Source organism: Gavialis gangeticus, unplaced genomic scaffold, assembly GCF_001723915.1.
Source record: "Gavialis gangeticus isolate Ggan-Ray unplaced genomic scaffold, GavGan_comp1, whole genome shotgun sequence".
NCBI classification, from domain to species: domain Eukaryota; kingdom Metazoa; phylum Chordata; order Crocodylia; family Gavialidae; genus Gavialis; species Gavialis gangeticus.
The window spans coordinates 30,427,436-30,438,487 of NW_017728995.1; the positions used below are offsets into that span (position 1 = coordinate 30,427,436).

General features: G+C 45.9%; 1 protein-coding gene across 2 annotated transcripts; it reads right to left on the reverse strand.

The window, feature by feature from the left end:
- Positions 1-1,008: 1,008 nt before the first annotated feature.
- Positions 1,009-10,791, reverse strand: COPS7B (COP9 signalosome subunit 7B). Of its 2 annotated transcripts, none has more exons than XM_019503426.1 (6): positions 10,593-10,790; positions 8,510-8,585; positions 6,081-6,169; positions 5,331-5,533; positions 3,987-4,092; positions 1,009-1,260 (listed from the first exon to the last, which is right to left on the reverse strand). In XM_019503426.1, the coding sequence occupies exons 1-6, from the start codon at positions 10,752-10,754 to the stop codon at positions 1,102-1,104; spliced, it is 795 nt and encodes a 264-aa protein (XP_019358971.1). In that variant the 5' UTR covers positions 10,755-10,790; the 3' UTR covers positions 1,009-1,101. The 2 variants fall into 2 exon arrangements, with proteins under 2 accessions (XP_019358971.1, XP_019358972.1); XM_019503427.1 differs by lacking the exon at positions 1,009-1,260 and adding an exon at positions 1,267-1,747 and having other exon boundaries at positions 10,593-10,791.
- Between the last annotated feature and the right edge of the window lie 261 nt (positions 10,792-11,052).

The window sequence follows — 11,052 nt, forward strand, 5'->3', positions numbered from 1 at the left end:
AGAACGAAGGCGGAAATGCTTTAGAGTCACAACAATGTACAAAAAGAAAAAAAAAAAAAGTAAAATACAACCTGAAAGTGTTCAAATTCAGAAAGGCTGGTAAAATCCATCACGGCAGCAAAAGGGCGCCATCGCCACCCCTGTCAGCGGGTCCTGGGTCACCAGCCTGTCACCAAGCCAGGGTTCTCTTCTACACAGGTCACTGTTGGAACAAACCGTCAGCTCCAAGGAAGATCGAGCACCTTGCACTTGAAATATCTCAGCAGGGGAACTGATAACCAGCAGCCCTGGGAGGATGCAGCAGACACTGAGAGAGAACATGATTTCCAAGAGGTCCCGAATCATGGGAACACAGAAGGCTCAAGTGAGAGTAGCTCGCTCCCTCCTGCTGGATGGGTGCTCCAACGTTGCGGCCTAGTGCTTTTAAACCAACGGCAGCTTAACAGGCTTGGTAAGGGCAGTAAATGGGAGGTTAAGTAAACATAGCCCAGCACTGGGTCTCACCATCACAGAGCGAGGTAGTGTGAAGTCACCCTGGTTTGAGAGGGCAGGGGGGAGGGAGGGGCTGGAGATATCAATGGAAAGCAGTTCCTGACATAGTCACGTTCTTGGACTCCCTTTGCAGTGGGAGGAGGCAGTAATCTGCGTGGATAGTGTCCTCTCTCTCAGCCCAGCTTCTGCATCCAAGTCTGTTACCTGGTATTCACGTTTGCCCCAGCTGAGGTTATCTTAGCTTCAGGTCTGAATTACCATGGCAACCTCCTCTGAAGACTGAAGAGGCTGAGAGGGAGAAAACTTTCCACAGATGCCATTTTATTTTGCATCACAGGGTTTGTTTTTTTTATTTGATCAGGTTTTTTTGCTCCTTTCTGTTAATCACCTCTGTCCAAAAGTCCCTCTCAAAAGGCCTAAAACAAGTAACAGACTGGACGCGAATGGAGTTTGCACAGTGTAGCTTTGTCAGGCACTGCCAGTTTGGGACTGGATTCAAACAGGGCTTTTATTAGCCAGCCTGGGGAGGACTGGCCCAGAACCCACTGAACAGGAGACGCGGGGCCATTTTTTGCTCCTTTGGGCCAAAAGACACCTCCATGGTGCGTTCTAGTGACGGCTGGAGACCAGCCCTTTGACTTTGGACATCTTCTTTGTGGGCTGCCTTTGTTCCGCATGCGGGGGACACTCGCGCTCCACCAGCTGCTGTTCCATCTCCTGAGCCGATGACGAGGCTGTGGCTTTTAACGTTTTCTTTATGTTTGTGACCTGGGCGAGAAGAGACAGAATCAGCACTTGCCTTTTCCACCGTCTGCAAGAGGGGAAGCCCCTTCTGTGAGCAGAGACTGGAAACGCCCGCAGAGGCCCAAGAGGAGCTCATCAGATACAAAGCTCAGGTGTGAACACACTAATTGCTCTTGAGTTTTATCCGACAGCATGACTGAGGGGCAGATGTCCTGCCTGGAACCGTAACTGCCAATGCCCCATGGTGGACTTGGTTTGGAGGCAACTGAGGGTGGCGGTCCCTCAGACTAGACACCAGGAGTAACCTAATGAGCACCAACAGGTGGATAAACAAAGCGAGTGGATAAATTCATGGGTGATAGCTACTGAACAGAACAGTTGGAGATGTTTTCTCTGGTGTCTCTGAACCGATAATGGTGGATGCTGAATAGCGGATAGATCATTCTAGTCATATCGAGTTCAAGGCTGTCCCTCTTTAGCATCCGTTTCAGCTACTGCTGGAGATAGGCACCTGTTAAGAACAGAAGCAGTGCCATGCTGTGTCACATCAATGGTGGATCTAGCCCAGTAACCTATCTGGCTGTACAAGGCAATTGTCACATCACCTGGCAAGCCTGAGGTGACTGTAGAGGAAGAGGGGGAATCTGCAATAGAGGGGGTAAACCCAGCTCTCAAAACTGGTAGCAAAGGAAATCAGCAGTTGGAGCAGCCTGCCAATCTAGGGCTGGATGGGAAATAAGCAGCGAAAGCAGCACTGCACTCCATCTGCAAATATGGGGCCTGGGGGCACTGCCACGGAAACTATGAGGAGCAATTTGATAAAGAGCAGCTCGAGGGAAAACCAGGGGTCAGGACTGCACAGGTCAGTGCCAAAATGCCTTAGAGAGAAGTGGGGGTGGAAGGGACCTCCAGAGGTCACCTATCGCAGCCCTAGCTTTAGGCAGGATAAGTCCTATCCAAACCAAACGCGTTCTGGGACCCAACCCCATCACTGAACGGAAACTGCTTTGGAAAGTGAATGGGACCCTACAAGGTTGCAACAGGCTGCAAGAAATAAATCTTGAGCTGGAGTCTCAGGAGGACCATTCTCACTTTTACAGCTGAATTAGCCAAGCTCTGTTCTCTCAAGCAACCATGACTCCCTCAGGCTGCACTCATGGGCTTCTGCTACCCTCTGCCGACTGGCTGCAAAATTACAGCTGTTCGGGAGAAACCAGCTTTTCTCCTCCTCAGAGACAGGGCAGAGGTTCTATCATCTCCACACTTGGGAGGACCTAGGCTTTCAGGTCCCATTGAACGCTCACCAAGCAAATATCAGCCCCAGGTAAAGCCTTTAAATCAGGTGCCAAAAGTCATTGCTCACTCGTGAAAATGTGACCACGCATCTATCCATGGGGGTCACGGGCAGCCATCTATCTGCAGGGTTAATGTGGACAAGTCTCCATCGCTGAGGGAAGCTACTAAGAGCACATTTTATAACTGCAACTTCTATAGAAGGGTCTTTAAGGACAGACTTCAAAGGTCCTTTCCATCCCAAGGTAGGATTCTGTCAGGAGCCAGGGCGGTAGCAGGCAGACTGAAGAGCCCCCAGCAGCCCTGATTCCCCGAGAGGGCCTGGCTGCCAGGAGTCTAACTACCCCCAGTTGCCTGCATGGGCAGTTGCCTCTTCAAAGCAGCTCTCTCAGTGCCAGTGTCCAGGTAGCTACTCAACAGGACAGAGCCTTCCTGTCTAGTCCCTGGGCTGCTGATTCTATGCTCTTAGCTTCCTACCTCTTGATTCCTAGTTTCCCAATCCCTAGATCCTGCCTATTTGTTCCTAGTTTCTTGTTCCCTGGGTCCTGCTTCCTGACTTCATCCTTGCTTCTGGTTTCTGCCCATTCCTTTCTGATTCTTGTCTGTCGACTCCTTGTTCCAGACAGCCTTGCCAGCACCTTGCTTCCTGTGCTCCAGAATCCAGTCCAGGCCTTTGTCTTCAGATACCAGACTCCTGGTTCATGGCTTAGCTTGGTGATCACCCTGATCCCAGCCTCTTACAGACATTCTGACCCACCTGCTCCTGATCTCCTGGCTCTAATTGGGACCCTTGCTTCCCTGACCTTGTCTGTTCTTGATCCCTCAGGTTGTGACCCTCTAGGATTCAGTCCTGTCCGCCTGTATCCTACATCATACCCCTGATAAATTCAGAAGCCTGATGCAGAGAAATCTTTAACAGCATTCTTATGTTTAAAATCTGTGGAGTTCACTAGGTTCAGTCTGTTCATTCATTGATTTGTTATTCAGGGAAAACCCATCATTTCATAGGCATTGCACTTCCATTGCTGTTGTGTGCTAAAAAAGTGGGGTTTCCTAACTAACCAACCAAGGGAATTCCTAAAGTGTTTCCTGCCTGGCTCATTTATTAAGGAAGGCTCAGAAACCCTGTCAGAGGCTAGTCAGTCAAGTCTGGCTCAGGCTTTCAGTGAAGTTTGGTACTGGACACAAGGGATCTTTCTAGAGGACTACTCTATCAAAATAATGTGTTTGTCAGGATTGCTGGTTTCCACTCAACAGAAAACCTGGACCTGATAGCTGGGAGTTCTGCACGGTAAGGAGCAAAGCATGATGACATGGCTGGGCATGTAAGGTTATGAAGCACCAGCCTACATTCACACTTTCGCCAGATCTGTAGCTCCTCACTTTAACTGGCAGCAACTTTTCCCCAAACCACTACCTACGAACACCAGGCCAAGGCAGGATGACACTGTACCTACCTCTGTCTCCACTTGCTGCTGTGTTCGGTGGTGGTTTTCTTTGTACTGGTTCGCTCTAAGCACCTGCTGTTCAATTCCTAAGAGAACAGCCTCACACCCATCACACCTGAAAATTGAATACACAAGGATTGGTCAATGGTGCACAATGCATGAGACATCATCAACATGAAGAGTAACATTTGCCTGAAAGCACTGGAGGACATAAACACGTGAGCAGCTGAGACGAGGGAAAAGCCAGCACTTTGCTCCACTGGTTACTTTGTGGTTTTGGTAGCTCTTTGTATCTACTCTGCTCCATTGCTTGGTTGGTGGCTCTAGGAGATGCCCATGGGAACACTTCCTTGGGCTCTGCATTGATAGAGACAAAGCCAAAACTGAAGCCAGAGAGGCAGAAGGCAGCTGTAGGAACAGAGAAGATGGGTCTGCAAATGCTTGCTGGAACTGCTCTCATCGGACCTCCCCAACAGAGCAATAAAAGTCTTTAAAACCTTTTTAAAAGGTCAGGGTTTATTATGTACAAAGAGATGCAATAAACTTTAACAAACTTAGAACATTAACAAAAATTAAGGTCGTGCTGACAGAGACCCTCTAAGAAGTTACCAAATGGTACAACATGAACACTCTTCAACTGCTATTCACAGTGGGGAAGAACAGAAAGGGCATTTGAAATAGATTCATAGTTATGCACCAGACAATGCAGAAGGATCCTCTCACAGCAGAGTCAGGGAGGCAGAGGCAAGGAGGGAAAGGGAAAGACTAAAAGACTCAGCAACTCTGGATTAGAAACGCTTCAATGTTTATCTTGCTGGGGTGATCTGACCCCAACTGACTTCCTGCCCCTTAGGCAGGGGGCTGGACCCAATGATCTCATGAGGTCCCTTCCAGCCCTAATGCCCATGAAATCATGCTTTCATAGCAAATTAATGTTAGTTGTATGCCTAAGGCCCCCATCAACAAACAAACTAGGCAAGTATTGCCACTCCACAGGGAATCTGTGGGAGCAAATCCCATAAGCAAGATTGGTGGGGCCAGTTTTCCAGCAAATCAGAATAAGGCAGAGACCATCCGCAACAAGGAAGGGAGGCCTACAAAGGTGATTCAAGCACTTTGCATTCACAACCTCCTTAAGTTTAAAGGACTGGGACTCTGGGATACAGTTTGGTAGGATTTTCCGGGGAGCAGAAACAGCCCCTTTCCCAGACAGCTGCTCCCAGTACAAATGCTAAAGAATAGAATATTGAAGCCCAGCTCATGCTTGAATCAGAAAAAGTCAGAATGAGCTTTTTCCCTTTGAGACGCATACACAAAGCAAGGCAGAGACGGCTGAGCAGTGTGCCAGCTCACCATTCTTGGAGTGTTTTCATAATGTTACTGATGTCCTTCTTCTGAATGTCTCTGCCAATGCAGAAATCCACCTCCAGTACCTGGTTGCGCTGATCCAGCTTCCCCTGGATGATGTCTGTATAGACAGCTTCAATGATCAGGTCTTCCAGCTCCCTCAAATTCCTCATGTCCAGGTCTTTCAGCAACACTGAGTAAGGAATGCACTAGACAAAAGGAGTCCAAAAAGAAGCTATCATTCACCTACCCAGAAGGGGAATTAAACCTAGACTGGAAGTAGGGTTAAAAGAGAGCTTGCAATTAACCATCAACTGTATCCCATACTCCACCCTACACAAATAATAGAGAACGAGAGGGGCAAAGGCAGCAGTTGAAATCAGACTATGTCATGGACAAGACATGCTTGTTGCATTTATTCATTGAATTCTGGAGCAACAGTGGGTTGCAGTATGGTGGAAAAATGGAAGCAGCCTCCCCAGAACAGACATAATAATTACCAGAGCCTAGGACTTGCTGGCCTCTGTGCCCCTCCTGAAAACATTCTCTTTACCAGGCTGTTAAGAAACCCCAGCATCTCACTCCTGGAAGTCCATTAAGTTACTGACTCCCCAAAAGCTACATAGGAGCCATGTACACTGCCAAGTAGTTTCCTTGTTACATGTTCCCCAGTGCGCGCATACAGCCAAACACAAACCCAAGTACACCACTTAAAAAAAGGCTTGGTATTCCCTAGCTAAGATGCCTGTACTCTACCTTCATCCTGGCAGCCAAGCTTACAATAGTCAAGTGCTTCAGCTTGTTCTTCTGGGCCCCTGTTAGCTCAGGCAAGTTATCTTTGTTCGCTGTTAATGTAAAAAAAAGAGTGCTGAAGTTACGGGTTTTCCTTCTAGAAGTAAACAATTCTTCAGGTTACAAAAACCTCAAACCAGTTGGACCAAGTGAGTCTGAAACAGTGAACTTCTCTGGCTACTGCGTGTGCTCGTGAGAAGAAAAATCTGCCATCAATAACAGATTGGCCGCACCCAAGGAGAGGCAGAGGGAACTCAAAAGGAAGCTGGCAGTTTCATTGTTATCTGTTCTTCAGCACCTCGGAGTGTGGAATTAGACTGTAAATTGCACGTACGCAAATGAGGCCCTGCCAAAATAGACCGGCAATATTTTATTTCCAGCACATAAACCACCTCTGTGCGTCTAATGAACTGATGTAAATACAAACTTGCACTCTTGTGGTTCCAACTGCAAAATAAAATTTGGTAATTATTTTTCTGAAAACCATCAAGAAATTATTCAGGGAGATGCTTATATGGCCTTCCTGTCACTGCTGGAAGAGACTGGCCATTTCCAAAACAAAGGGGCTCTTTGGAATCTCCTTGTTAATGTAAGTCAGCATTTCAGGAACGTAAGTGTTATCTTAGCCATCCCACCTCATTCAACACTTTCCATTTTGGCTTCCTCTGTCCCTACCACATACATTTATGTTTTTGGCCAGCAGCAAGATTACTCTTTCCTGTGCACGTCTGTTTTGATAGCAAGGGTCAGCCCAAACATTTAGAACATGACCCAAGCTCTATATTTTGCCAGTGCTATACTGTGAAGGGTGGCAGCCAGGGGACAGCCCTCTTCATAAGGGGAGAACAGATTAAAGTCAAAGATCTCCCTGCTCTTGCAAGGTCGTGCCCTGGGATCTAACAACTGTACACAGCAGGCAGGTTCTCCAATTGGTCATGAATCTTTGTTTGTAGTCTAAAGACATATGAAGCTTGTGCTGCTCCACATCTACCAAATTTTTCACCCCCCTTTATCTTCCCCGCTCCACACTTTCAATTCATAGTGCTCATATAATAAAGGGAACGGGTGTCAATATAAAATCCAAGAGAATGATTTGTGGAGCGCTCTCATATTCTGCATCCAGGCTGCTACTCACAACCTGAACCAGAAAGTATATGAACACAAAGTGCGCAGCAAGCCTGATATGCACCTTCACACCAAAATGTATCACCATTCAGATGGGCTGGCTCTGAAGTCCTATGCAAGTGGTTGCTCCCTAGGCACAGTCCTGGATGATACATTTTTACTTTCTTTAGCACATGAAATTCCCAAACCCCAGAAGCAAAATGAAACTGTTCTTGAGTACAGCCAACAGTCCCTAGGCAGGGTAATAGTGGCACTCAGTTTTTGAGACTGATTGAAAAAAAAGTTGTTCCTTTCTGAGACTCTGCCTTTTGTAGCTAGCTTCTCAATATTCCAAATATTCCTGGAGCCGAGTATAGGCTTGGTTTCTGTCAAATATCAACACTTAAAGATTTAAAGACATACAAGTGTAAAACAGCATTTCAATCCAAAGCATGCCATTGATAATTACATTCCTGAAAACCCCTTTTGTAGATAGATCTTTTAATTCAAAATATCATTAGGGATAGATTTTGAGAGGCAGGCATGTGCAATTGTGTGTGAAATGCACATATAATTGTGGGTCTAATTTGTATGCATAATTATCACAGCAGCCAAGGAGCGTAAATGCTGTATTTGTGCAAACGGACTCAGCACGCAATTGCATGTGCATTTTTGAGGGTCACACCTGAAGAGTGAAGCAGAAAATGCAACACTTAGAGAAGCCTTGTTTACCAAGATTTAGTCAGGAATGGATTTTAAAGAACAGGTTATAGTCCCCTGAAAAGAAAGACAGGTTTAGATATGGAGAAGTTTTCATATTGTAACTCATCTAATGGGCGGCAGTCTAATTTCAAAACGGCTGCCGGAGACTGCTCTCTGCAGAATAAGGGTCTTTTGAATATGAGGAGATAACAATGAATACCACTTCAAGTCACTTCATGTCACAGTGACTTGGTCCAAGCCATCTTAGTAAAGTGCCCATTCTAATCCTGAACAATGGGACACAACAGTTTAGCCATTGCTTTTCTTCCATTTTCTGGAAAAAGAATCTTATCCAGAGAGCTGTATCCAGAAAGACTCCTATGGTCCAAGTTTTCCTTTTAGAGTTTTTTGGGTTTTGTTTTTTTTTAATTTTGTCACATTTACAAAGAGGACAAACACTTGTACTAGTAAACTGCTTAGGAAAGCAAAGAGCTGCACAGGCTGGTTCTGAAACACATCTTACCCTCAACTCAGCCAATGTAATCCTTGCAATTAGCAAACACCACATGATCACAGCAATCTCTTACCTACGTAATCTGGGTATGTTCCATAGGCAAAAAGATTCAGCAACTGGAAATAAGCAGCATTAGGTCCTTCAGCAAGCTAAACAGGAAGAAAACAAGAGAGATCTTATCTCAGGCAATAATGGCCAGCGTGATATTGGCATGCAGTTTCTCTACGATGTGTTTTATTTCACAAACAATATGGGATTTTTTACGTTAAAGAAGGATTATTTTCAGCTGTCAAACAGTGGGATCCACCCCCCACCCTTTTTTCTTGTAAAAGACCTGTAATTAGTACTACGTTTCAGTATTTTAGTCATAGAAATGGCTATATCATCCTGAACTAGAATTTGAGTTTACAGCCAGCTGCTTTATGCAATCTCTTAAGAAAGCATCCCCTTTAATTTAGCTTTAATCCCATAGGGCCTGCTGTTTTTATCACATGACAGATGAGGAGATTACAGTGCTGGCTAGCTAAGCATCCTTGCTGGCAACTTGGAAGCTCAGACAGCTTACCTGCAGAGTCTCAAACAACCCCAAAGGGAAGTGGGTTAAATGTGTGCCTCTGTATTTTATCACCTACCATGCAACCTTTCTAAGTAAAGAAAACCAGCTTCCCTGCTAAAGCTGCACACCACAATTCTGGAGGGCTGTTTTTGGGAGAAAGATGCATGTAGTATATGGGTAGACACAGAATCTTCTCAAACAATCAAGCACTGCACTGTGGTAACAGCTGCAGCACCAAACTGGGTTGGTATTTTCCAGGGGTTGATATGAAAAAGGTGGGGAACAGCAAACATCCAGCTCAATGCTAAGAGCAGTTGAGGCACGTCTGGTCACATACACATTGTGTGTGATCACACATACATTGCAGAATTTAACTGGATGTCCAGTTAGCATGCATTGCAGAATTTATCACCAGAACCCTGAAATCTACACCAACTCAATGGTTACCGGTGGTGGCCAACAGCGCTCCTCTAGACATTCACCACAAGGAAGCTACAGACAGAGAGATCATCCACATGAATGACAACCCAGACCTCCCCATCCACAGAGATTTAAAGAACCTCCCAGGTCACTGCTTGGTCTCCTGGAAACCTTTTTAGACACTAATACAAGCCCTTGTAGGACACAATAGTGTAGCAGCTTGGAGAAAAGTGTGGAACAAAACCACCATTTGGAATAAACATCTAATTTCCACCCAACAATAAAGCCTCCTGGTTTTGACTTTCTGTGAAAAGCATAAAAGGCTCTAAATTGGATCTGAACCGGGCCCAGCCGCTGCAGTCACATGATGTACAAATGGAGTATTAGGAGTTCTGCAGAAGGTGACTGTGGCAACCCTGATTAAACTATGGACCACATAACACTCTGCCCTCTATATAAATTTGATGGTGACATTGCAGAGATACATTCCCTTTTCTCAAGACCATTACACTGGTGAACTAACCTTAAACTGGACTTATAATTGTTGCTGCAAGTTGCCTGACTTGGAGCAACAATTATAAGAATGATCACACACACAAGCCCACATGGGAGACTGAACTTCCTGTGCACCACACTATCCCAGCTGCAGAAGTGTTCTAGCAAAATCCTCCTCATTTTAAAAGAGGGGGCTGCAGGCAGCCCCTTCTCTGCAAGAGCTCCGAGTCTCCAGAATTTGCTCTGCATATTGGTCAGAAACCGTTTGATTTTGGTGATTATTCATTCCAGCCTGCTACAAAAGACATCTGTTTGCTAGAGTTCTCGGACACAATGGCAGATGCTTTCCAGGACAACAAAAGGAGATTTTGTTTCCCAGTGACTGGGCAAATTCCTGTTTAGAAACCATTTTTTAGGGCTGCTGGGATTTTACTGTATTAGCCATCATATTAGTGCATCTGGAGCCCTGTTACTTAAATCAAAACCAAACACAAAGACAAAATGGATGTCATCTTTTGCACGCTAGGCCCTCAGGAGGATGGAGAAACACATGGGACTCCAGCATGAAGGAGGTACTGGGACTGGGCCAAGCTATATCAGACTTTCCCTGGGAGGAGAAGAAACTCTCAGGAGATCCTTTAAACCAAGGTGTGGAAAGAACAATTCCAGCCAAGTCATCTCTTACCTCTTGTACATTTGGTAGCTCCAGCAGCTCTCCAAAGACGTACACACCAGGGGCCTCTAGCACTTGACTTATCAGAGTAGTCAGGGCTGAGCCACTGGTACCTTTGGCTAGTAAAATAAACTGCTCAAGGAGATTGCATGACGGCTTCTGTTCTCCTGCCATTCTAGGTATTTTAATCTGCCAAAAAAAGAAGTTGTGTTAATTAATCCTCCCTCTGTCGCTGGGTGTTTGACAGTGGATCAGAGACCAGGGCTAGGATGGTGGGGTTTTAGACTCAGCTTTGCCTGGTTTCTCATGGGAATTCAGTGCTCCTGAAGACCACACAACGGAAAGCTGGGGAGACCAGAACTCCATCTGTTCACAGAGCAGGAACAGCTCAGGCAATAGTGCTGAAAGCTTCCCATACACAGTCCTGTAACTCTCACCTATGCTCAGAAAGACACACATCTGCCAGCTGAGC

What these genes read in the sequence shown, in the direction of transcription:
- COPS7B (XM_019503426.1), bottom strand. Translation starts at nt 10,754, where the DNA reads ATGGCAGGAGAACAGAAGCCGTCATGCAATCTCCTTGAGCAGTTTATT. An exon ending in AGCTACCAAATGTACAAGAG is followed by an intron (nt 8,586 to 10,592) that starts GTAAGAGATGAC and finishes CTTCCTGTTTAG; the next exon opens with CTTGCTGAAGGACCTAATGC. An exon ending in AACATACCCAGATTACGTAG is followed by an intron (nt 6,170 to 8,509) that starts GTAAGAGATTGC and finishes TTACATTAACAG; the next exon opens with CGAACAAAGATAACTTGCCT.